The sequence below is a fragment of the Acanthopagrus latus genome, chromosome 3 (genome assembly GCF_904848185.1).
Source record: "Acanthopagrus latus isolate v.2019 chromosome 3, fAcaLat1.1, whole genome shotgun sequence".
Classification (NCBI taxonomy): Eukaryota; Metazoa; Chordata; class Actinopteri; order Spariformes; family Sparidae; genus Acanthopagrus; species Acanthopagrus latus.
The window spans coordinates 14,583,286-14,611,174 of NC_051041.1; the positions used below are offsets into that span (position 1 = coordinate 14,583,286).

Genomic DNA, 27,889 nt, shown 5'->3' on the forward strand with positions numbered 1-27,889 from the left:
TAACCTTGGATGTAGAGTTGGGAGGGGGTAGAGGACAGGGCGATAAAGGAGGACTCAAGAGGAGTCAGAGGGAGAGAGGGTGAGGCTGCAGGGAAGTTCGAGGCAATGCAACAGACAATGATAAAGAGAGAAAGAAAGGGCCTGAGGAAGATGAATGCCCCTCACCTATCCACTTGTCGTTCCCATACCAGGACAGATTGCCTTTAGTGCTGTCGTAGTATCCAATCTTCTTATAGCTCCCTCCTGTGAGACAGCGAGAGAGAGAGTGAGACAGATGGCGGGGGGGGGAGACAGAGAAAGAGTCGCACTGGGTTCTCACAGCTTCATCTCGGAACGCTGAATATTCCAGGAGGTAGGGCTGGACAACCATCCATGAACCGAAACGTGCACATAGCGAGGAGCAAGTTGTTGAAGCTGTCATTGAATATCTTGTTAGATTCAGAATCTTGTTCATTTTCTGATTGGATTCAAAATGTTTTAGACCATGTTAGTTTGAGTTTCAGAGCTTCTTTCAAAGCTTAACTTAAGTATGGCCACCTGTCAAGCAACACAACCAATGACCGCTGCGCAAAGTACTCTTTGCTGTACTATTTTTGGCTGTATTGACTAGCTGTCAATTAGAGGTGCAGCCAGTGGCGCTGTTAGCCTACAGGAGTCTGCTGGGACCTTGGATCGGAGGGTTAGTCACAGCAGGCAACAACACTCAGCTCAAGCAGGCTCAGCTGCCTCTGAGCAGCAACAGCTAGAACCCGGACTGGGGGCAGACCGACGGATGTGGTTAACAGGCCGACTTAACCCATTACCATCACAACCACACTGTCGTTGGATGTAGCAAGATCGACATCACTCCCATGGATTAGCGATGGCAGGGGAATTAGAAAGGAAGGGCAATAGCTGTCACTCTGTCACACTTAGCATCACTGGCAGGAAAGGAGTGAGAAAAACACATCATACAAATGCCAAATACAGTGGAATGGGACTTTAAGCTTGTCTTAGTTCAGTAAAACAGAGAAACCTTAATTCAGATAGAAATTAGTTGGGAATGAAAATGTCATGATCAGCAGAAGTTAAGCAGAAGCCAGTTTCCTGGAAGTGCATTAAAGTAATGACCAGCTATGTATGGCTTGTTGGAAAATAGAGGAATATTAGTATTGTTAAGTAATGTTAGGGAAATTCAATGATGCATTTTGAGGTAATCATTGTGGTGATGGAGTAATTTCAAATACATTTCAAATATCATGCTTGGTAATTACCACCTACTTACTATGAAATGTCCTGTCCTTAGAAGTGCGGTGGCACCACATTAATGTGGAAAATATGACAAGCGCCCCTAACAAGCATTTTGTTTCCATGTCTATCTTTCCACTTAGTTTAGACTCAACCGGAGAGCTGCCGCGGGCCAACACGCTTCCAATTACCATCAAACAAACTGTAGCTCATCACCGATGCATTCTTTTCTATCAAAACCAGAGATGCAACCTTCCTACATGTTGTCATGTTGGGGTATTCAGAATAATAATTTGGTAATTGTAGAGGAGAAGTGTTTTTTTTGTTTTTGGGTTTGTTTTTTTTTGTTTTTTTTTTTTCTTTTTGAGGGACTTGGCTGAAGACATAGCGGAGCTCCACAGGAGCATGTGAAAGAGTGATCTCAGTTGTGGAAGCTGATATTCTTCGTGTCGTTCTTAAAATACACAGTAGCAAGCTCAAGTTTTCTGATGGACAGATATTATCATCTGTTGCTCAGGTCATTTAGTAATACGATTGCTTCTGAGTGTAGTTGCTGTTAGCTTGTTAGCACAGTCGACAAAGACGGGTTTGGGATCAGGGGAGTCTTTTGGGATTTTTTTAAAAATCACCTAGCTCCCAGGCTAGCGAGAGTTTTGTGAGAGACTTGCGGCGCCACCTTGGTTTACATTTCAATAAATTGTTTATAAGAAACAGTAAAATGAATCTGTTTGACTGATGCACAGAGAGCATCAGCTAAACTGAGGTTGAGGTTATGCTGGAGAATATTCTGTGCAGAATTTATCATTGTTTTGGATTGTCGCAATAATAATAAACATACATTTGCATAAAGTAAGCATGTTTGTGCCATTTACAATTTAATGGAAAGGACAAGACAACAAGCTGATTTAAAAAAAATGGATTTCATTTTAAAGTGGGGATGTGTGCTGTGGCATACCTTGAAGCTGTTCTATCAGAGTCCAGGCCATTCGAGAACCTTGAGCATCAAATACAACGTGGCCCTGAAGGAAAAAGGCACATATTAATTTTGCAACATGCCCCTCCATTCCTTACAGATCTTAATGCCATGTCTCTCTCTCTCTGTCTCTCTGTCTCTCTCTCTCTCTCTGTTTCTACACTTTCTCACCTCCTGCACATCCTCCTCCAGATTTTGTACTCACCGAAACTCCCTCGAAGGAGCTGGTGTTCATGGCCCGATAGATCTCAGAGGTGATATCTCGGTTGTTGTAGTTGAAATCCTCTAGCCGGTGGCCCTTGGTCTTCAGGGGCCCCACAGTCTTGTTGAGGGCCAGGGCTAGAGCCCATACAGCATCGTAGGCCAGCGGGGCCTCTTGGAAACCACCAGTTTCCTCTGGATTTTTGCCCCCGAGTTTAGACATCAGCTGGGCCAGAAACTCCTGAGAGGTCTGGAGAGGGAAGAATAGGGTGACGGACCGAACTTAAACGAGGACATGTTTGAGTCTTTACATGTGCACATCTGGATCAGCTGATCTGGTGAACGGTCTTGCATTTCTAGAGTGCTTTTCCAGTCTACTGACCGCTCAAGGCGCTTTACAACACCCGTCACATTCACCCATTCACACACACATTCACACACTAACGGCATGCAATGTGCCAACTGTTCACCAGGAGCAATCTGGGGTTCGGAATCTTGCTCAAGGACACTTCAACATGCAGCTGGGGGAGCCGGGGATTCCAACCACATCCTCCCCCCCCCCGATTACTAGATGACCCGCTCTGCTCCCTGAGTCACAGCCGGCAGTCTGAGTGTGCTGAGTGCACATTCGAACATTTACAGCATGTGACATATAATGGCGATAATGTTCACTCTTACAGTTAGACTTGTCCTTTCAGAGAGGGAGAAAGAACCTTAATAAATAACTCAAGCGCTCCTCTGAGGTTGTTTCTTTTCTTTTTCTTTTTTTTTTTCTTTTTTTTTTGAATATTTTAACATTGAACCCATTTGAGGAGTGATTTTGAAATATGTACTGAATGTGGGTCTGGGAATCTGTTGCTGCTCTCACGGGTGGCACAGGAACTGTAGGAACTGTGAGCGTCACAATTTGGGTTTTAAATTCAATATCAATCAAAATTAGTTATTCATTTCAGTCATATTAGAACAAAAGCATTGTTTGTTTTTTCTCCACCAAAACCTACTTGTGCACATCTTTTCTGACAGCCTATTTGAATCTGATTTTTATTAATGTTTTATTCATTTGCTAGGCAGGCTTCATCTAATCTTATTTAATTTCATTTTTAGCTGCTTGTATCTATGTTGTTGTTTAAGCCAAATTGTTGCTGTACATTATATTCAACTTTGTGCAGATGTTGTTGTGCACCTTGTGGCATTACATTTTCATTTTACTTTCTATAACTGACAGCACGTCAGAGTCATCTTAATTTGAAGAGATAATAATCCAAGGCAGTGTGATTGTCCATCTGTCATACAAAACTATAGTCCGTTATGGTCATTTTTCATATTCCACACAATTTGATATGCTGATATGCTGTTTTAGTTTTGATCTGTCCATTATTAAGTTGTTTCTGTAGGTGGATAAAATACAGATGCAGAGTTTTTAGATAACGATTGAGAAGATGAATGGAATACATATTCCTACTAACAGCACATTTGGATGTAAGCAATGAACATTTCAAATATCAAAGAGGTGTTATCAGCAGGGAAATGCATCCAACATGTTGACTGATGCACATTGAGCAGTTTAGTCAGAAGCGGTGACGGTAAACATGAATTTGTTTGTGAGAAATAATCTGGAGTAACTTCCGTGTCGTGCTGAAGCAAGTGTTTTCAAATTGAAGGATTTCAAAACTTTATTGTTTATTTATTAATGCAGGCGATATCAGATAGTTGTCTTTGTAGTACATGGTTCGGACAGCACATAAAAGAACATTACATGCCGTGAAAAGTAGAATACTGTGAACAAAACCGTAAACTGGACCAATGGTAAGAGCTAACTACTAAGCATAAATTGCTATACGCTGGCTTAGCCTGGTGAGTCCACAAGTCTAAGCTCTTTCTCTCTGCTGTTAAACTGGGTAATGGCGGTGGGAATAAATTATTTTTCTACAGTTCTGTGCTCAAGGGACTCTGAACCTCTGGCCTGACAGCATCAGCTCCGATAGGTATGAAGGGGGTGGGACACATCACCAGTCTGTTTCCCACTGATACATGTTTTTTCAGAGCTAGGGTGATTTCCGTTCCCTGTGTGGTCAACTCTGATAGTGCTGCAGGGATTTGTAGTGTCTAACCATGGAAGAAAAAACAAACTGACAAGTGCACAGATATCTTGCTGTTATGGTAAGATATGAAAACTGCATCATCAGAAATTCCTAACAGCCTCTGCAGCTGCGTAACATTCTGACATTTCATTACACAACAGCCACGTTACAAACACTGTCTTACCAGGTTGGAGGCTCCTCGCACCGTCTCCGGGTTGAGCATGACAATCTCAGTGGTCACATGACCTTCCACTGCCTCCGTCATCTGCTCCACGGTGCAGTTAATAGACGGGTCCTTGATCTTAAACCAGTTGTCTGCGTACCAACCAATGAGGAACCACACGTACTTCTTCCCGTAGAGCTTTTCCTTGTACACCTGAAAAAGGGACAATGGAGAAATGAGCATGGGGAGGGGCTGAGGTTGAGGGGACGGAGGGTTGCCTGGAGAAACATATGAAACCAAACAAATACATTGTATGACCTCCGATGAAGAGGCGCCTCAACAAAATGAAAGAACACGAACGGCGAAAAATCTAAGTAACGTCGCCACAGCTAGCGGAGAATAAGCAGACCACTTCTTTGTCTCTTTGTCCCCCTCTCAGTTTCACAGGTTATCAGTCTGTGTGATGGAGGCACCAGTGTTTTGACACATTTTGTTTCAATGATTTATTTGCATGCAAGTCATGCTGCTCTGATGTCACCAGACATCACAGCAAACATCCTGTTTGTAATGGCGAGAGCTCTTGATTGAGGTTAGTTACAGACGGAAGTTAGCACGTTCTGTGATAATACCCTAAGTGATCCAGTCTTTCTTATGGCTAACAGGAGTAGGGTTTTAACAACATTTTGATTTGTTAAGGGGCACAGATTGTTGTAATGTATTCATTTCAGTTGGTCAAGTTTGGGATTTTCAACAATTTTCAAACAGCCACTAAACTATTGTTCCCGTTTGTAAAAAATCAAACCGTTTGTATAGAATCAAACTGTGTTAAGTATGTTATTCTCAGGGAGGAGCATGGTGGTTACCATCAGTGCACTAAAATGTTTACGTACACTTGCATAACACACAGGAACGCGCGCGCACACACACACACACACACAAATACACACATGCAGTGTAGAGGAGATGAGTAAAGGGGCTGCCACACATGCCACAGCGCCCAGCGAGTAGGGTTAGGGATCGGTGCCTTGCTCAAGGGCACATCAGCAATGCCCAGGATGTGAACTAGCATTCTCCAACTGCCAGTCCATATTGTACTTTTCTGGTCCAAGTCCCTACGGACAGAGCTATTGAAACCTGTTTTAATTTCCAATTCCTACCCGCTTAATTGCTGTCACCTCTGAATTAGTCACTGTAACGTCAGTTACCTGAAAAGCTGCAAGGATTTTTGTCCTTTAAGTTAACCCACCGTTCAGTTCACCTGTCAGCCTCTTCATGGAGTTCTCTGTCTTGATTGGGATATCAGACAATTTCACTTCTCTTTTACAGCATGAGCAGGGAAGAGAGCCATGGCTTTCCTGATGAACACTTTGTAGCAGTGATGACCGGTGAGAATATAGAGCTCTGCGCTGCAGACTCATCCATTCACACAGCGACGGTTTGCCTCTGCTGCGCCTCGGATACTACCTTCGGAGGTGCATCAGAACCTCAGCGAAACTTTCACACAGAGGATGATGCGGAGAACTGGTGCAGGATCCCCGCATTTAAAGCACAGTGTGAATGGGGCTAGTGTAGCAAGGCTATCTGTCATGCATAGATGCTAACCAAAAAAAAAAAAAGCTTTTAAACAAGTTCCAGCATGATAAACAGAGACTGTAGGATAAAACACAAGGATTTGATATTTCAAAGATGGAATGTTTTCAGATTAAGAATATGCAGTTACAACAATCAATGAATCTGATGAGGTCAAGCAGGAAATATATGGTCTTTGCACTGTTTTAAATGAAATATATATTGAAGGATGACCAAATGATCACATTCTGTTTTACTGATGTTTTACGCAACTTTCCGGGAGTTGGGGTTGTACTTTTAAAAAAAGGAACAGGAGAACTCTTTACCTCACAGAAGACCTTCCGGGCCTCCGTCTCGTAGAACAGGCCAACAATAATTCTGGCATCTTGGCGCTTGGAAGTGAAAAGATAAAGGATAGCGTCACAGATGAGGCTGAGATGAAAAGCACCAGCTGAAGGCCCTGCAGTGTGGACAGGGAACACAGGAGCCAACCCCTCCGTGCAGTCTCTAGCCACACAGCAGTAGACTTCCTCCCCACTGGGTTACATTCATGTTGTTTCCATGGTTTCTTCTGCAATGGCCAATTAATCATTTACACTGGAAGCAAGTCAGACCAACACATGTGAAGTAAAGGAATTCCTTCAGGAGGAAGGAAGGAAGGAAGGAAGGAAGGAAGGAAGGGAGGACAGTAGGGACAGGGCAAAGATAAAGATTTCCAGATCTTTGTGTTTTCAGTAATAGCAGCGCACCCTCCTGCATCAGGGTGAGTGCTGGACCCTGACCGGTTGACACATGCCTGAATAAACATGTACTAGAACATCTAAAATGCACCAACTAACATGAATATGATATCACATTTGCTTCAGCAGTACACAAACGTGTAAAAAAAGGGGAAATACGTGCTGGATCCATTCCTTGAAAAGAAACAGCTGGGTGCAGTGACCGTGTGCATCTTCCCAGCGTCTTGTTGTCACAGTGAGCTTGTCAGATTTGAAACCACTGTGCACGTGCTGGAAGCGAAACCAAACGCTGTACTGGGTGTGTAATGTTACATGCATTTATGTTGTTGTAGCTACTCTCATAGGCCACTGATCTGAAGGCAGCCTATTCCTGTTACTTTATATCTTTGCAGAAGCTGGGAGAGACTTTGATTGTGAGTACATTAGTTCATCTACGTTTATGGAAATTATGTTCACATCTCATTGTATTTCATATTATTTATTTACATTATTTAACAGGAGCTTCACAATACTACAAAACTATTTAACCACCCACGGAGGGAGCAGGCACCTTGAGGTTTTTGACGGCCACAGCAGGGTCAGTAAGGAAGCTCTGACGAACGCTGATCTCGATCCCTGCCTCCTTCACCCTCTCCTCCAGGTCGTCCAGAGTCTGTCAAACATAGAGAGACAAACAGACGATAGTGAGCAAGCAGAGGACGACAGAAGAAGAGAGACAGCCGTCGAAACAGGAGCGGGAGTTAAAGTAGAAAGAAGAAAAAAAGTAGAAAGATGGGTTAGTGGATTGTAAGGATGAAGGTGATAATGCCGACAAAGAGTCCCAACAGCAGGTGACAAGAAAAAGGGGGGGAATAACCAATCAAAGGAAGGCAGACATGATTTATTGTGTTCTCAGCAGGATACAAACCCTGCTGCCCTGGGTGAGAGTCCTGTACAGAACCCATTCAGCCGTGATGGCCTGCTGCAGACACAGCCTTTGTCGCTTTTTCTTAAAATGAACTGATGGTCCTGGAGACACACTCACACCGGTGTTTCAGGGACAACCATCAATTCATGTAAGAACTGGGGCTGTCAAGATAACAAGCAGCAGTCGGCCAGAGGAGAAGCTGGAAAATGCCAGGCTTCGAACCAATCACAATCCCTGTGGTCCACAGGAGACCCTAAAGAGACTAGCCGACATTCATTCATTTAAGTAGCTGTTGCTGAATGGCTACGGTAATCAAATCATATCTTTCCATCTACCAAATTCTGTGTAGTATTGATGTAGTTCTCCGTAGTATTTATGTAGTTCTGCACAGTGTTCATGTATTTTTGCGCAGTATTAATGTAGTTCTTTGTAGCATCGGTGTAGTTCTGCGCAGTATTAATGTAGTTCTTGGTAGTATTAATGTAGTTCTTTGTAGTATTAATGTAGTTCTCTGCAGTATTAATGTAGCTCTGTGTAGTATTGGTGTAGTTCTGCACAGTATTAATGTAGTTCTTGGTAGTATTAATGTAGTTCTTTGTAGTATTAATGTAGTTCTGCGCAGTATTAATGTAGTTCTTTGTAGTATTAATGTAGTTCTGCGCAGTATCAATGTAGTTCTTTGTAGTATTAATGTAGTTCTCTGCAGTATTAATGTAGCTCTGTGTAGTATTGGTGTAGTTCTGCGCAGTATCAGTGTAGTTCTTTGTAGTATTAATGTAGTTCTGCACAGTATTAATGTAGCTCTGTGTAGTATTTGTGTAGTTCTGAGCAGTATTATGTAGTTCTTTGTAGTATTAATGTAGTTCTGGTTAGTATTGGTGTAGTTCTGAGCTGTATTAATGTAGTTCTGTGTAGTATTGGTGTAGTTCTGAGCTGTATTAATGTAGTTCTGTGTAGTATTGGTGTAGTTCTGAGCTGTATTAATGTAGTTCTGTGTGGTATTGGTGTAGTTCTGAGCTGTATTAATGTAGTTCTGTGTAGTATTGGTGTAGTTCTGAGCTGTATTAATGTAGTTCTGTGTGGTATTGGTGTAGTTCTTTGAGAAAAAAAAGGCAAGGGGTAGAGAGGAAAACATGAGGAAATGAGGTGTGTTCAAACTGGACACATGCTTGCCCATAATATCGAGAATTTAGTCTGGAGCTTTTTGATTCAATTGCATAAATACAGAAAGACAGGAGGAGCGGAGAAAAAAAAAAGATAGAAAGTAGAGGAAAATTACAGTGGCGATGTGAGTCAGAGGCTAAAATGTTATTTGGGATTAAAAAATAAACACTGCATATTATCTGTACTTCCACAGTACTTTCATGCAGAATTTTTATCGTTGCCTGAAGGCTTTTTCTTTTGCCTCCAGCAAAATATGACAGATCTGTCACGTCTAACTCCAACTGTTAGACTAGGACTGGACAATCACCGTTCAGGGGAGAGCTTAGCAAGAAGTCAGAGAGAAGAAGAGCTCAAAACACAATAATTGAACTGGGAGGAAATTTGGGAAATTGGGTCGACGTGACAAAATGAAAGTACCTTTAGGATATGATGAGCGGTGTCTGTATTTTAGCGCGCTAATCACATAACTCACCGATGTAAAAACTTCCGTTGTTTGCTGAATGGTGGCGATCTTGGTCCACTTCCACTTCTGGAAGAGCTGCACTCGTGTGGGATTGTGCAGGGTGGCAGACGGATGAGTGCGGAAGAAGGTGGGAAAACGCTGGCGGTTGGACAGAGCTGGAGAGCTGGAGCCGTATGACAACTGAGACACGGGGAGACAAAAGCAACCGTGTTAGAGCTACTGCCACGATGACAGTCCTGTATAATGATGTGAAACGACCAAAATAGACGGTAAAGGACAAAGGACAACAATTGGTTAAAGCTAATTTGAAGATAAAGAAGCATATACATTCTCAAAAAGGAAATTGCAAGCCTTCTAAAAAAGGTTCTATTGTCATATGGATTTCTCAACTTAATGTGACTTTTGGTCTCGCAAACTGAAAGATGCACTAATCAATATTTCGACATTACATAACACATTGTGAAAGCTGTCAGCTGTAACAACGAATCACAAAAGATTATCACCAACTCCACAGCTCACCACAGCTCCTCTGAGCTTTTAAGCCCCTTTTAGCTCATTTGCTTTTCCGATCCTGCCAATTAACTGTTTGGATCCGGCGTTCATCAAGATTCGAGGTATATTTGTCATTTCAAAGCGCAGGGTTGCAAAACACAATGAAAGGTTGAAACTCCATTATGCTACACAAACAAAGAACATATGTACATTGATATCAGCACTTGGTGCACATTTGTATGGGGTGATTGCAAACAGCAACATAACGTGGTGATGTAATGCGGTCAGCATCGCACTGAAACATTGGTGTGTGTGTGTTAGTGCCAAGCATCAGTGATGCTCACAGCCTTCTCCTTCAAGATAACAAAAAACGTATACCTTTTCAAAAAGGAAAATGCAAGTAGTAGTCCTGTTCCCTGCCTGTCGAGTGCAACAGCACGATGTGGGACGTTTGAGGTGGACACAGGTCTCTGTTAAGCACAACAGTCTTCCATTTCCTGTTGTCTAGCCAGCCTGCGTCTTATTTGTCCATTTCAGCTAGCCGGGGGCAGCCCTTAAACAAGGCTGGAATAGCGCGTCTCCCGTCTCAGCTCTCTTCCTCCCTGGGGCCGTGGGCAGCGATCATCTTAAAGTGTGCTGCTTTCATTCCGAAATCCACGCCTTCTTCTCCAGTTCTGCTCTATGTGTGTTTGCCATAATGCATGTTTTCAGCAATAGGACCTACTGGCTGCTGTATCTGCATGTGACACTGTTGCCATGTTTTAACATCCGTCTGGATATGAAAAGACACTATTGAAACCCTTTGACATAATCTTGAAAGCAGGCTTGTTACACCAAATTAGCACATTTTCAAATGTAAACTAGATGCACGTTTCAATTATCTATTTCTTGTAGTTTCTTAATGTCATATTGCATTTAATTGTAGTTTAAATACAATTAAATGCATAACGTAGCGTGTGGAATAGCATGCGATGTTGAATAGGATTCACTGCGCGCTAATTTTGTAAAAACAGCTACACAATTAATTCAAACACTTCTCATGGTAACATGAAAATCTCTACATTATCACTGAAGATCAGTTCACTATTTACTGCTGTTAAGATGAACCCTGTTGACAAATTATCGATGCTCGGTCCAAGAATGAAGGGCTTGCTGACAAGCCCGGAGGAATAAATGAGAATGGAGCCATCAGTTTACAGTATCTTAAGGTTTGGTTCACATCAATCAGATAAATCATACCAAGTCAAATTGGCAGTCTTACTGTAGGAGCTAGAGGAACAGCTCTTTCAAGCATAAAAATAGCAGTGTGTATGAAAGATGAAGGAATGTCTGGAACTTTTTTTTAGAGTGAGTGCACTTTACCTAATTCCCTAGAGAGATGAATGACATTAATGCTGTACTGTGCTCTAAACTCAAAGATTTAGTCTGAAAAGCTCATGATTTGCTGGATTCTATGTCTAAATCCCTTCCAGCGGCACCTAGTTCTAATGAGGTAAACAAAAGATGTGGGCTTTTGTAGCATCTTACATACAGTGAAGCTTCAATAAGCTTGCCCTAAGGTAGGCACTATGAATAAGCTTGTGGAGAGGGACTATTAACCATTCAACTCTGCGTGAAGTGTGAATTTCTGCAGCTTTCGCTGTATGCTTCGAGTCATTGTCTTGCTGGAAAACAAAATCTCCTCCCAAGTTGTAGTTCTCTTGCAGACTGAATTAGATTGTCTTTCAGGATTTCCCTGTATTTTGCTGCATTCATTGGATGAGGACGGTGTGTTAGTGGTGATGTGTCCGCCAAACATAGTGTTTAGTCTGATGGCCAAAAAACTCTATTTTGGAGTCTTGCAATTGAATTTGGAGTCTCCTACCTACCTTTAGGTGAACTCTAGTAGATATTTAATGAGCTTTCTTTAACTGTGGCATTGCCAGTCTCTCATAATGCTTTGACTAGTGAAGAACCCGGGCAACAGTTGTTGTATACAGAATCTCTCCCAGCTCACCTGCTTAAGTTTTTAACTCCTTCAGAGTAGTCATAGGTGTCTCGGTGGCCTTTCTACCCAGTTGCTTGTTCTTTTGTCTTCATTTAGTGCATGTTGTAAACCACACTAAAGCGCATTCATTTTAATATGCGTAAACATTTATCATGATTAATGACAATAATAACTGTATCACAACACCAACGCCGTAGCAGAACATGACACATGACACGCCGAGGAGACCACCAACAGTCATGCATGAGTGATTCAATAAATCAGCATCACAACTGAAACGTAAAAGTATTGCTGTTGTATTATATTGCAGTAAACATGAGTGAAATATCACAGCTGTGTGTGTTGCAGATCCACAACAAAAAAGGGGTCTTACCACTATGAGGTTCCACATGCGAGCTGCCTCGGCCACCAGCGTAGACACAGAACTGCAGCCGGGCATTAGCACAATCTTAATAGGCTCCGTGTACAGAAGATCATACAGCAGCTTCGTGGCCTCCCCCGGATCACACTGTGGACACATGCACAGACAGCAAGACTGTCATTATAACAAACGCATCCGGGCAATGTAGTTCAGAATGACCAAACCAATCAGAGACGTGGATGAATACTGACAAGGTCTACAGGCTGCATGAAGTGTATGCATGTCTGCCAAACTCAATGTCCAAATCAAAAGGGCAATACAACTTAAAGGGGCTGTTTGTAAGAAAAGTTGATTTTTGAGACTTATTCCCAACTCGTCTAATATTGACGCGCTGGCGGCCGACCCGAACTACAAAACCCAATGCTTCAGTTTATGAAGGGTTGGGAATGAGTCTCAAAAATCAACTTCTCTTACAAAAAGCAGCTTCAAATAAGTATTTCACCACTGGAAGGATGGTATTTGCATAAAACTGGAATGTCCATACAGTTGAGGACATAAATGTTTTTGGAATTTATGCATCGTGACCAGAGAAAATACAGAAAAAGTGCAATGGTATTTTCTTTTGCTCAAAAGGTAGAAAAACCTACAACAAGCAGAATGTACAGTGCTCGGTTTTGGCTCATCACCCATTTTGAAACAAGAAACAATCACGTGGTCGGCTGGTAAATAACAATATGGTATTTCAGCTAAACAGGACAATAAAATGTGTTTCAACATATTAATAGAGAAATAGACAATCAACACGATTATGGTTCATATCTGATCAGCATTGCCTCGTTTTAAAATGTAATTAGAGCTTTTTCAGCCTCTATCAGCACTGCCTAGTTTCAAGAGTTTGACTGAAGTTTGGTGAGACGCCCCATACTCGATCCAAGAGAGACAACAGCGACTATAGACAACACTCTGTGTTCGATGATGCACACATGCCAAATGCAGACCAACAGTTTTTTGTCAGCAAAAGAGTGAGCTGAGACAAAAAGAATTGAACGCTGGTTGAAGATCAATAGTTCCTGTAATACATACACATACATATTCAATTATCTTGACTTTTTTTAAATACATCAACAATAAAAAATAAAAATAAAAATCTGATAAATGGATGAATCGACTTTATTAAACCAAATGGGATTTGTGGTAAGAAGCTAACCTCTCCCAGCATATATAACCACACATGACATGCCATTTTATTGTGACTTTTCCTTCCTTTTACAGCTGTTGCAGATATTCATCATTAGGACAGTTAACTTACTCAGTAATAATACTTCTACTGCAATATCTATATTTGGTGACTAAAGTCTCCTGTAAACACTAGTCAGTGTGTATATAATATGTTTGCTGGTCATACAAGAGTAATGTTGTAGAGCAACAAAACCCACTTTGATCTGAGCCAGAGTGTATTTTATGGCTTATGGAGTAACTTACTTAACTTACTCTAAGGGCCTATTCAGAGAGAATCAGGCTATGCAAAAAAAAAAAAAAAAAACCTGAATGAGATTAGAGTGCGTGTAAGATTATTGCAAGTTCCAGAAGAAAACGCATCCAGCTGGAGACAAAAAGTTGAAACAGACTCAACATTTGGAGAAATGCAACCCGACATCACACTGCGAATGCAAATCATGTGAGCTGGCGATCTGGTATAAATTACCAAGGGCACAATGGAATGTATGGTAATGTTTCATGTGTATTCACTTTAGTTGGCCTTGTGCTCCAGTTTAAAACACTTTCTAGAGCATTCTAAACCACAATCCTCCTTCGGTGAAGACAAAACTTGCAGATCAGAGGCTAAGGCCTTTTAAACAAGGTTGCAAGGTATATGTATAGTCATTCTTTTTTATACAACGAATCTACGTTTGAGGTCTTTGTGTTGCCTCTGTTTATGAAAATCGAGAGATGAGGTTGAGCTCAGGGGTCTCACAGTCTGATGAATGAAGCTGCTCTGCTCTGATGCCGCCTCTATTCTCTCGCACTCTTGGCGACGTTTTGCCCTGCTGGTCTTTATCATAGGCAAAGCATGCTTCAGTAGACGAGGGCATGGACGCAAAATAACAGAAAAATACAAATTTCCCTTGCCTTTTTAAAAGAAGAAATCCATTCCACATGACCTTCGTGTTCCAAAATATCTCCATACGTACGCATACATAACGATAAAGACTGCATCAAAACCACATCCGAACCTGGGAAACATTCTGAGCATGTGCAGTAAACTCAATTTCCCTTTGGCAGTTGTGACTTAAAAACATAAACAGTAGTATGTAATTATTAATTTGCGTACCGTTAGTTAGTCAGTGACCTAAATAGCCATTTACATGTGTACGCAAGGCCAAAAAAATTAAAAGCTTTGTTTTAAGAAATACCCATGTACATGTGTACAGGGCCAGTGTAAAGAAAATTAAATTGGGGTGATGTGTGTCATCCTGCGGGACATGATCAACAGCCCTGCCGCAGCACTCTGGACTAATTGCAGACGATCAATGGATGTTTCGCTGAGGCAGGTGTAAAGGGAGTTACGTTAGTCTAGCCAGGATGAAATAAAAGAATTAACTATCATTTCTGGATCAGGCTTTTTGGATATTTTTTTTTTTTTATCAAAATACACTGCCTGATCTAATAATCATATCATATATAATAATCTGATAAGTAACACCAAGGTTTCTAAGACTAGACTGTACAGATGAAAACAGGAAATCAATACACTGAGCCACCTTAAAGACTATGCAGCGGGAACCAATGATAAGGACCTCAGTTTTATCAGCATTCAGTAGTAGTAGTAGTTATTTGCCCTCCAATTCTTCGCAGCCATCAGACAATTATTCAAAATGATGAGTTCATCCATCTCATTAGGTGTAGTGAGCCATAAAACTGGATATCATCAGCATAGCAGTGGTAGGAAATGTCTTTGGCAATAACATCAATTAAAGGGAGCGTATACAATGTGACTAGTATATGACAGACCCCTGAGACATGTAAGGACCGGCCGACACAGATAAACTCTCATCTGAAAGATACAGAAACCAGACTGCAATCTATCAGAGATGTGATGTACGGACTGCAGTGAGCTGTTTGCCAACTACGTTTTCAGAATGTTTTGATACAACTGGTAGCTTAGATATTGTCCTGTACTTATTTGGAAGCGATGGATCAAGATTACTTTTCTTTAAAAGCATCTGAACAAAAGCCTGTTTAAACTGAGTCAGGGCACAACCAGATCTGAGGGATGTATTGATAATAGAGACCAGGCTTGGACCAGTGGCCCCATGTCCTTTTTTAAATAAAGGATGTCGGCTACAGGGCTTGAGGAGGGCTCCACACTGACCACCAGATCAGTGAGGTCTTGCAGTGCGACTAGAGAAAAAGAGTCAAAAATGAATGTCTGAGGTTAGGGTTTGGACAGTCACAAGTGGCAGTGAAAGATGGGATGATGCTAGTCCTGACATTTCTAATCTTTTCCAAAGAGAAGTAAAAAGAGTTATCGCAGTCTTTATTTGAAAAGAACAGGAACATCAGGTGGAGGAGGGGCAACTATATTACAAATTGTATCAAATAAGACTTTATGGGTTGCATTTACTGGGGTGGATTAGGTTTGCAAAATTTGATACCCTTACATCCTTAACCATGTGGGTGAATTGAATTATAAGGTCTTTGTAATGCAGACAGTGAATTTGGAGCTTAGTGGTTTTCCACTGTGGTTCTGCCGCTGACATTTACGCAAGAAACAACGTATGGTGTTGTTTAACTAGGCGGATGAATTGATGGAGGATAAACGTCTCATTTATTTAGGAACTATATCTTGGAGCAGTGTGTATAGAAGGAATCGACTAAACTGTCAATGTCTGTTAGCGACAAAGACAATGCTCTTGAGACAAAGTCTCAGTCTCTGAGAGGTGATTAGGGATGCCAGACAGGGGGGTCGAACTGAGGGGAAAAGTGGGACTGATTACCCAGGGCCCCATTGGGGGAGGGTGCCCTCAAAGGGCCTGAAATAAAAATGTTTTTATTTTATTTTTTTTATTTCTAAGTAATAAGTGTCAAAACTAACTTAAAATTGGCAGAATAAATCTGATGAGAGACTTTACTCTGTTTAAAAAAAAAAATAGTGGAGGCTGTCTGAGGCCCCTCTCACCCCTCACAATACATAATGGTTCAGTCCATAACTGCAGCTGCTGGTGCACGAAGATGCGTCTCCAACTGTTCGGCTGCAGCTTATCAAGATATGTCTCTCCACAAAAAAGCATAATCAGAGACCGTTGAACGAAAGGAAAAGGCAGAAAGGGAAAGAAAGCAAGGAGAGGGAATACAACTCCTCACAAGTTCTTTGAAAAGAAAGGTGAGCGCAGTTCTCAGCTAACACAGTTTAAGAACAGTTAAAGCTGATGTCGGCAGCTGTAAAGATTGAAGGCAGTCAGACAGCCATCAATCTAGCTCAGTTTCAGCAGCAGCAGGTTCTTTGTCCTCGTCCCTCATTAAGTGGTGACTGAAAGTTATTATTACCAGTAATCATTCCACATTCAGGTTGCGAACCTTGCGGTAAAAACAGTTCAGATTTGGAGCGATATTTAGCTCCTTTCCCAGTAAGCTAGCACGACATGTTCGGTATCAGTGGATTCATTCCAATTTCATGTTTCAACAATTTCTATGATGCTTATGGCTTAAATAAATCTTAAAAACTGAGCCCGTGACGGCCTTCAGAAGACGATAATGTTAATGCCAGAGGATCCATCATCATTTTCATAGGGTTTAAAGGCCAAGAAAGCCAAGAACTGAGGTGGAGAATAATTACAACTTCAAGATCATGGTGATCAATGAGGCAGAGTATAATTAAAATAATCGTGTCGGTCAAACAGATACGTCAAGTGCATCAGCAGCAGCAGCAGCAGCTGTCTGTCAGCCCCCTATAAAAAATATAGGCTACAAACAGTTCTGAAATAAAAATGGTATATGTATGTGTATATATAATATGGTTGAAATTCAGCTGTCACTAATATAGAATGTTTGGTCAGTAGTTTGGGACTCTCACCCACCTGCTTTACAGTAAGAACAGAGGAGAACATTTCTGGTGCATGCAGACTGTGTGTCTCAATACAACTCTATACAATAAGAGAAATGTTTATATTTTCTGGAAATCAGCGGATTAAATCGCTACGACCATATAGCCTCATATATGTATTTTTTCACTCCAAATGCCACCACCTGTGAGTCTACAGCTGTGGAGATAAATTAGATCTGCATGCTGGACTACAAGGGAGACAGTGAGCAGTAACCAAGTAACTGTCATGTTGTTCTCTTCACAAATATGAGAATGGTAGTCAAAAATATCATTAAAATGCATTGTTTTATATAAAACAGCATCACATTTTTTCGCCGGCCTATACAAGGACCCAATTAGATTTCTTTTCATGGGGCCCAAAATCCCCGGCGGCGCCCCTGATGCCAGAGGAACAGATGTTGAATAAAAGCATCCTGGCAGCTGGCCCACTACTTTTAGCGGGCATTACCGCCGCCTTCTAGATCAGTAAAGGTTAAAGTTCAAATCATTACATCACACAAAAAGGGCCACGGAATTACACACCCACACTGCTGCACAACCCCGCGGCTAATTGCTGCAATGCCCATTTCTGTCTTAGGCCTTACTGCCTCTTACTGGCAAAGACATTTAGTCTTATAGTGAGGAAAAATGTAACTGTCCCAAAGATGTGAAAAAAAAAATTCTGTACAGAGGATTTTTTCCATGACCTGCAGACACTCTGTTTGGGGTTTAGCATATAATGGAATATATTGGTTTTAACCTGATTCCTGACAGGCTTGTCTGGAGAGCCAGAGACAGCATTTATCAGTGTAATCCTGGGAAAGCATTTACCTACCAGTCAAGCTATGTTATCTTGATCCACACCGGTACAAATGTTGTTCCTTGCTTTCCACTTACAGACGAAAAATCAATAAGCTATTCAAATAATAATGGGGAAGTGTGTGGGATGATTAATCATTTAATAAGGAGGGAGTAACAGAATTTGATTGGGTTTTTTTGTTGTTGTTTTGTCATCATGTCATGTTGCTCTACACGAGGGGTCTTCAATTTAAGCTCAAAGAGGTCCAGTGACTAGAATTTCCTCCCAGCAAACGTTCCGAACCTCATGATGTCCAAACTGCATCCAATATCTTACCCCATGTCTAGCAGAGGACTATAGACAGACAAAAGTGAACAGCAAAAGCACCTGTTTGGCAATATTTCAAATTTAAACTCAGTGATAATAAGGAAACTGTTATGCTAACGAGGGAACAGGAGTTGGTTTACACAAGTTGGAGGTGTGCAGCCCATCACCCAGCAATTCTTCCTCGTACAGCTTCTTATTCTTATTCCATCACTCCCACACACTGTATAAAATTACTGAAGTACCGTATGTCAAATTGATCCGCTTTCAAAAAAATGCAGAAAATGATCACTGTTGATCATGAGTGACAGCAGTGCTAACTGAATACATTGGGATTCCTGCGACGAGGCGACTTCAAAACAAAAGTCAATTTGTATTTGTCCGTTAATTGCTTTTAATGTGAAGCGGCGGCAGTAGGAAATGTTTGGTTTTGCATCAGCAGTAAATTAACGCAGCGCTCTAGAAATAACGAGGGTCTGGGCCGGTGTACCAGGTATTACAGGTGTTGTCAGTGGGAACATTTCGTCACTGCAGAAACCCTATCAACCACCACAGGGCCAGGTTGAATTGAGAGGTGAGGGTTCCATAGCCTTCCGGTCAGGTGACAAGGAATCATACTGTACTGCCAGAACAGGACTTAAAGCTGGCATCTAGGAGGAAAACAGGAGACATCCCCAGAGAACTAAACACCAACAGCACTACAGATATCTGGCAGGAGGTCCAGCAGGTCACAGACTCCAAAAGCAGGGGCTTTCTCCAAGGCCGCGCTGCCAGCTGACGACATTTTATGCCCGTTATGCTCTTCTTAACAAAGCCGCCAGATAATATTCCTGGCCGTGTGTTAAAAACCTGTGCCGATCAGCTGGCTGATGTTATCACTGACATTTTTAACATCGCCTCACCTGATCGTTCCCTCCTGCCTCAAGACAGCCATCGTCATTTCTGTACCTAAAACATCTGCCGTGTCTAGTTTAAACAACTACTGCTACTGTGGCTCTCATCCCCCATCCTGATGAAGTGTTTTGATAAACTGGTTTACCAGCACATCAAAGATAACAGCCTGCCAGCCTGGACCCTCAATATGCTTTCAGAACCAAGAGATCCACAGAGGATCCCATATCCAGTGTCCTCCCCTCAGTCTACACACACCTGGAGAGCAAGAACAGCTACATCAGAATGCTATTTGTTGATTTCAGCTCAGCATTGAACACCCATGAAGTTGATTGGATAACACTCACAAGCAAACCCGATTAGAGAGCTCTGATTGGCAGTCACACCTCCTTTACCTTAGTGCTAAACAACAATGAACTATGAACAATGATGAGAGTTCATATCGCAAGGAAATCCATGACCTTGCACAGCCCAGGACAAAAAGGCGGCAGATTAAAACTACCCAGAGCATCATGGGTACCCATCTACAGAGCATCAGTAAAATCGGTGAAGTGAGATGTCTGCACAGAGCCTTACCATCCCACCCAACATCTCCTTTCCCCTAGGCCTTGAGACCGCCCAATTCATCATTCCACACTCCGCAAAACACTTTGTTTTCGTTTTGTATTTCTCCTATGTAGCACAGAGCAACCAGTTTTGCAAATGTGAAACAAATAAATCCACCTTGTACCCTTGTTTTTGATGTTATTAAAGCTGTGAGGATAACATGCATGACCACATGATCGCAATACCATGGACATGTGATGCGTGCCGTGGGGTTGAGCCCATTGCAACAACTTTTTTTCTTTTTGCAAATATTGTGACACATTTCGATGCCAAAAATGAAAGTTAAAAAAAAACTTGACAGGAGAGAGGGAACTCTCCAGAGGAAAAGGAATAAGCTTTCAGCTCAAGATTTATCAGGATGGCTGCTTTACTCCGAACTACTTTACTGTACTGATGTGGACTATGTGTGTCCTTCTGGAAGTCATCAGTGTTAAACTGCTCTGCCAGGGGCATAAATGTGCACCGGGGACACACTGCCGAGAAATTGCTGCAAGTAATGTCTGTACTGTTTTTGCTCATTACAGATGTATTATTTCACCCACCCATATCCCATCAGCTTTTAATAATAATGTCAATTTTATAACCAGGCTACCTCATGTGGGATTATCCGTCAGATATAACCGCAATCTGCACATCACTATATACAAATAATAGAATAGAAATAAATAGCTAAATATGAAGGTATATATCGTATATCACGATATGGCTGTCTAATGTTATCATGTCAGGATCATTCTGTCTGTATTTGTATTTGAGGCACACCCACAAGGCCGTTTCCCATCTCCCGCTCGTTCAAAACCTCAGAGACAACACCATACCACTCAAACACTTTCTACCCGTGGTACAGAATTGGTTTTGAACTATTACTTAATACTTTAAAAGCCCTGCATGGCCTTCCCCCTGCCTGCATTCCCTCCTATGAGCCCAGCCGCTGCCTGTGCTCCTCTGGCAAAATCCTTCTTGCCTTCCCCCTCAGCCACCATAATTACTAGGGGTGTCACAAGGGGTGTCAAAATTCTCGAAAACTACTCCCTACCGTCCAACAGAAAGCAGACGGAGCAGGGTACCATCACTTTTTAAATTTCAGAGGAGTGCCTTTTTGAATGAACTTCAGCGTTTCAATCATAATTACAGTAACAGCAAAGTGAAAAAGTAATTTCACAAGGGAGCAGGAGAAAGTGTGTCAAATACAAAATATTAAATTCAAATTAATGAAACCCTTAGAAAAAAGGCCTTTGAGGTTTGACTATGCGGTGTTTATTTAATAATCCGGATAAAGTTATGAAGACATTTATGAAGACATTTTTTAAATCAAATAATGAACCACACTATTTGAATTTGCTTCGATGGCCTAATTAAAGTTTTTTTAAAAAAAAAGTATGAAGAGAGTGCTGCTACGTTTAACGGTTCACATATTTTCTAAATGTTTGTAGCAGCTCTGGCAGGGGGGTCATGAGAAAGGTCAGAAATTGTTTAAGTTAAACGTCAAACATTTCCAATGAGCTCAATTCAATTCCTACTGCAGCAGTGTTTGCCAACATCAGTAGCTCACAAGAAGCTGTTTCCTGGCAACCTGATCTTGAAACAGTCTGCATGCTGTCTGTGAGGGTACAATCCATTCCTGTGGAGTTAAGGGGAGGCTGCTGAGGCATGTGCTCGATTTCCTCTCCTCGCTTAAGGACACAGAGGCTGCAGGCTCGGTAACAAGCTGCTTGGAGAAAGACGCCCTCCTCAATCCTGAATCAAAGAGATTGGTTTGTGAAAGTACTGTAATCCAAAGCTGCGTTCCTTGCAACTGACTCATTGATCAGCCCTGGCGCTCTGGGGAAATCACCAACACATTCAAATGAGATGCTATAGCTGCTGTATCCCTGCACATCCCTGTCTCACCCCCCAATTCGTTGCCATCGCCATCCCGCTCTGTACCAATTGGACCTGCCTTCAACTATTACCTCCACCGGGGCCCGGGAAAAACAATCAATTATCGTTTTACCAGATCTTGCGTAAAAAAAAAGCCTGAGAAACATTGTGCTTGGGTCGCCGCCTGATTATGCAGTCTTTGTTTTTTTTTTTATTGTGTTGGCCTCTCGTGTGATGATGCAGTGTGTGATGCCGAACCGCTCAGCAGGAGATCCATCAGAGCATGTGCACTGTGATCTGCAGCTTGCCTGGCACAGCAGTGGAGCAGCGTAGAGGTCTGTGATCGATGAGCGCTCCCAGCCAGCACTTCTTACATTTGGCTAACCGCACTCAATATGGCTCTCTCACACGGACAAGCTGAAATCAGGCAGCCATCCATCTGATTCTATTTGTGTGATGACACTAGCTGCGTGATCTTGCCTTTTTCTTGGAGCCAAATATATGTTTGTTTGAACTGCAGTTGTCCTGGTTACTGTTGTCATGCCAACCCCCCCCACCCCCACCCCCAAGTCCAGGCTTTTTGAAAAGGAGATCCAATGCAGAGCAACTCAAACCAATCAGAGTGTTGCTTTTAAAAACAGAAGCCTGTCACTGTTCACTTAACTGTTTATATGCTGTGTGTGTGTGTGTGTGTGTGTGTGTGTGTGTGTGTGTGTGTGTGTGTGTGTGTACTGTTATGCAGCGTGTAAAGAGGTTCATGTGAAAAGAGGCAAAATATGAGAATCAGACAGTTTCTGAAATAATAATCCAGCAGTGACAGACACAGAACATGCCTCTGCTCACACTGCACGAAAAAACACCGAAAATATCTCCCTCGTAGATGTTTGGTGACAGAAGCACAGAGCATCTAAGCTTTAACAGACACGATGTGAAAAGAACATGAATTGTGTTCTGTGAGGAGTTCAGAGATATTAATAAAGCTGTAACATCTATCTGACAAATTGAAGTTGAGAAGGAACAAACATGAGTGCTCGCCACTCAAACAAAAAAAAAAAACGCGTATTAGTGCGTCTGCTCCAAACGGTGCTCTTGAAAGAGGAGCGGCATGTTATCAAACATAAACCTTAAATCGGGTCAAATGCCGTGTGAAAAAAAAAAAAGAATCCGACTTCGATTTAAATCAGCGTTTCAAGCGTGCTCCAAACTCAGCTCATATCAGGACGTATGCCTGTGAAAGCCCATAGAGTGTGTTGACATCTCTCGCGTCCCTGTTGGTTAGATTCAGCTTGTGACAGCTGCTCCTCCTTGTCCGTGCAGTGTTTTTGTCCTGGAGTATGTCATCATGAGTCATGGTGCTTTGAAAGTTCATGTTAACAAGGAACTGATTGTCAGGCTTCTGTAATAATTGCAGAAATGGTTGACGAGTTCAAAACATTGTAGAAAAAGGGGCAGCATTTTACAGTTTACATCCATCTTTGTTCAGATTTGTTTCATAGTGTAGTGAAGACTGAAGGAATTTAATAAAGGGTATTAAGTGTATATTTGGGTGAAATGGAAGTCATCACTGTATTGACTGGGTGCCCTGCTAGGCCTGTTGTACAACCAGAGGAAGGACAGATTGCTACTGGCGGCACAATTGTTTTTCAGTTGTACATAGTCCAATGGCTACTTTTAACACATGTGTAGGTCATGGATGGCTACTTTTATTTTTCACTAAAGAAGGGGAGCAGAGGGACCTCAAGTAAAAAGAAAACACAAATTGTCTAGAATAATAAATGCACTACAGATCACATTCATTATCAAAGGACATTGATTGCTCAAGTCGTTCTTTGTCTTCTGTTTTAATACTGTGATGATATCGTACCCAGAGTTTTCGGTATCGTTGCATCCCTCAGTGTTTCCAACACATTAATCTATTTGTGGCGGTCCGCCACAATATCAACATTGGCCGCCACATATTGATTTTCTATTTTTGGAGCTGCGGATCCCGTTCTCACTCACTCAATACAAGCGCGCCCGTCAGTGAATAGCATGATGTTATGTACTCCGATAGGGTGCATGGCAGTGTGGTTTTCAGTCAGCCAGTAAAAGCAGCGAAGCATAAGCTAATGTTGTGAAAGACGCATCTGTAGAATAGTAATTAAAGCCTCACACAGCTTAAAACACACAGAAAACAGACAGTAGTTACTGTCCCACTCTTTTCCTTCACTCACTTTATATCAAAAATGATAATGATAATGATAATGGTAATGATAATTGCATTTCAAATTTGCGTTGTCAATGTCCTTCTTTCTTTTTGAGTGTAATTACAGCCTGATTTTTCCTAATCGTGTAATAATCTTAATTTTCTATTTGGACTTATCATGAGCAGAAAATATCTTCCGTACGGAGGACGCTCTGAGCCCTCTGAGACTGGAACTGTGAATTTCTGAACAACCATTTCTGACAGTAATTATGAAAGCACCCACATTGATAGAAACAGTGAGCTGGCTAATGGTTAGTTTATTAGTTATTAACTATGGATAACTCTGTGACACAGTTTAATTGGATTGGGAAGCGGGGATGAACTCGAGCAGGGCAGTCTGTGCTTTTCTCTGCCTGCGCTCGGACTTGTTGCACTTGTGGCAATGTGCACGGTCAAGATTGACTTCAGTGACGTTTACAACAGGTCTATTAGATTAAATTGTTCAAATAAAATGATTGTTATTTGCAGCCCTGGACTATGTTACACCCAGGACCATGTTACAGGGTTGGTATAATAACCCTCGGCACTGGTTATGCCTAACATGGTGTCAGCCAGTTAGAGTTGTAATATCAGCGTTGAGGGTGAATTCGTTTGGAGTTCCTAGAGTGAGCGGACCGGGAGCCATCGGTGCGGAGCTGCACGAACATGTGCAGGCTGTACCGCTGCTGTTCTCGAATGCAAACGCACACCGATGCAGCTGTTACGCCAGGTACAGTAGGTAGAACATTCCTCTAGGGCTCCGACCCATTTTTTTTTTTTTTTTTTTTTTTGCGACCAGACTGCTGCATCTTTCAAACATATAAACACAAAGGAATGGCAATTATCCTGATGATGGCCTGACACGATGTGGGGGAAAAGCAATCAGAGCGTGGAGCTAGATAAAACACCCACAGCAAAACAGTCTGCTGTGTAGAAGATATGTAGATGATTTGTGCATTAGGAGGTGTAACCTATACTTTCACAATCTCAGATATCATGTCATTTTTGCAAGTCTGAGTGGGCTCATTTTCTGTATCATTTGTTATAACTAATGGACTCAACAATTGTCCATTAGTCATAAACCAATGAAGTCTTTAATAAGAACAACAGTTTGACTGGCTGGTTGTGAAAAATCCAGCTGACTGGTGTTTATACGTTATTTAGTTATAAGTGTTGGAGAGCTATGAAGGTCCCTCATTTTCTAATAGCCTTAAGTCTGTAGTTATAAAAGACTGGAACTAATGAAGGGTTGTAATCATCTGTGAGTTATTGCCTCTGTCAAAGACCTTGTGTTTTCACCTGCGTCTGTTTCAGCATACACAAAACACTGGATGGATTTCTACGTGACTTGGATGGAGGATGGGTCTCGGCCCAGAACAGACCCCATTAACCTTTGGTGTGGATCTGGATAAAGGGACAGATGCAGGAATTAGTTCTCACTTTCTTTAACAACTGTGAGGGACTTAATTCTAAATCTAAGGAGCTCTGGCAGGTTAATAAAACCCTGCAGTGAGCATAATGAGGTCATGGTTTATTCTCTGTTCTACTTTGTCTGTTTTTATTGTTTTATTTTCTATATGTTTTGGTCTGTTTTACTGTATTGGTTGATTTAGTCATTTTGGCTGTGTCTTTGTATATGTCTTAACTGTTTTATTGTCGAAAAATTTCAATAAAATTCTGAGACGGGACATTTTTCAATTCCAGGTAATAAATGAAGCCCTTTGCCACAAATCAACAAGTCAAAAGAAACAGGTCAAATGGCTTTTGACAACCTGGCAACCCCTGAGGTTGTTTTCATTAATGGCTTTTAACCGATCTATAATCGCGATGATGAAAGATAGCGACGTTTTTACCATTGATGATGCCATTAGTTTCAGCTCCTTCATTAAGGTGCCTTCTTTGAAAGTGGTACCTGTTACTTCATCCTGCTTTTGCACAAGTCACACCATGTTTGTCTGTTTATCAATCCCCGCTTTCTTTTCCCACAGATGCATTTAGTGGGTAAGCCTACGACTAAACGCTTAAAAATGATGCTGCTGATACATGAATGTTGCGTAGTGAGAGTTTCTTAACCAAATGTGTCAGTAAACAAGTGGTGGGGACATGGTGTATGGTCTGATCACTCTGTGGCGTGTTGGTTCTTTGGTTGTGTCGAGGTCCCAAATCCAACCAACCGCGATTCTGACTAACCTCAGCAATGGAGTGAAAGATGGACAGAGGTGAGGCTGAGAATGAAGTCAACTGTGTCGAAGTCGACAGTTTGTTTGAAACATACTCACCATACTGTCGTAGTGTATCAGCTCCAGCTCGTAGTCCGGCAGTATGTCGCTCCTCTTGTTCACCAGGTTCAGAGCCATCTGAGCGGCGGGGAGGCAGGCTTGTCCTCCGGGCCAGCCTCCACTCATGGGGAAGAGGGCTCCGATGTAGAGCTTCTTCTTGCCTAGAGCCCGGCAGGGGCAGGAGAGGAGGATAGCGAGGGTAAGGGTCAGAGAGTAACGGAGGACGGACCTGCTGAGGGAGCCTTGGCGGAGCGGAGCCATGGCTGGTGGATGCTGGAGGGGCTCAGGAGCAATGAGTTCAGTTTATCCCTCAGTTAAGAGACAGTGGCGTGATGTGTGTGTGTGTGTGTGTGAGGGTCAGGAGCTGTCAATTCTCATGAGCAGCTGCAAGTTGATGTTCCTCACAGATGGGAGCACATTCAGTACAGGCTATTGATTTACATCCAGAGAACAATTTTAACTGAACTGCCTCTTATTGGAAAAAAAAACCAACAACAACAACAACATCTGACAGCTGACTAACAATCACTGATACTAAAACCAACTAATCCGGCTGCTCTCCCACTCAGTCAGTCAGCACTGTGGAGGTCAGCACCATCTACCTCTACCAGGTTTGGAGGAGAACTTCATAAAGGTTCGGTGCTGTCATGAGGGGGTTCAGGGGCAGAAGCACGGATGGATCCGAACCTCCACACAGGAGCAGGCTGGAGCGAACTGAGCTCCAGTATGCAATCGAGGATTGTTGTGAAATCCTGCTTGGAGCGCTTCCCGCTGTGAGCAGATTGGAAATAACACTGCGCTTTAGGAAAAGCGGAGAGAGAACAAAAATAAAAAATAAAAAAAATTCGAGCCCAGCTCAGGAGGAAACAAACGGCACACTGTACGGATCCGCTCGTCATCTGCCCTTCGTCACCATCATCTATCCGCCTACACAACGCACAAAGCGGGGTTTTGTTGCATGGGAAGACCGCAGCGCTCGAAAGAAATGCGGTTCTCAGTCATCCGACGCGGTCCGATTTCGAGAGCGGGCGGCGGAGGTCGGTCCCGGGATGAAGGAGGGTCCGCGGGGCTGCTGCGGGAAGCGGGTCCGCTCCTCGCGGCCACAGAGGAGAAAATGACGACGGCGGTGTGTGGAGCTGCAGGTCTGAGCGTCAGATGAGAGTCTGACTGCAGCAGAGACAGAGAGGGAGGAGGAGGAGGAGGAGGCGGCTGATCAGGCTCTCCGTTTCACAAACCACTTTGAATTTACGATCCCTCATCACGCCCCCCCCCCACCCCCCCGCCCCTCCGTAACAACAGCTCGTTTAACTTCACCTCGAGGAATTCTGGTGTCGGACAGTCCACACAGACCCGTTCACTTCTACTCTACTCTGCTCTACTCGTCCTTTTCACGTTCGAAATTCCAGCACAGCAGCAACTTGATTCATTTGTTCAACTGCATGGAACAGACCCCTCACAGGAGGCTGAAATAGTCCTTGACACTCACTCATTCATT

The 27,889-nt window shown here is 42.4% G+C and overlaps 1 protein-coding gene across 9 annotated transcripts in view; it reads right to left on the reverse strand.

Annotated features, from left to right (window-relative positions):
- gabbr1b (gamma-aminobutyric acid (GABA) B receptor, 1b) overlaps positions 1-27,889 on the reverse strand; it is a 122,533-nt gene that overhangs the window by 44,159 nt on the left and 50,485 nt on the right. For all 9 annotated transcript variants that reach the window (XM_037092427.1, XM_037092425.1, XM_037092430.1 and 6 more), the window contains 9 exons: positions 26,395-26,555; positions 12,341-12,475; positions 9,498-9,668; positions 7,505-7,606; positions 6,541-6,606; positions 4,667-4,858; positions 2,406-2,651; positions 2,183-2,246; positions 166-243 (listed from right to left, as the gene is read on the reverse strand). In XM_037092427.1, coding sequence (XP_036948322.1) covers positions 166-243; positions 2,183-2,246; positions 2,406-2,651; positions 4,667-4,858; positions 6,541-6,606; positions 7,505-7,606; positions 9,498-9,668; positions 12,341-12,475; positions 26,395-26,555 — 1,215 coding nt within the window. The remainder of the gene's footprint in view (positions 1-165; positions 244-2,182; positions 2,247-2,405; positions 2,652-4,666; positions 4,859-6,540; positions 6,607-7,504; positions 7,607-9,497; positions 9,669-12,340; positions 12,476-26,394; positions 26,556-27,889) is intronic.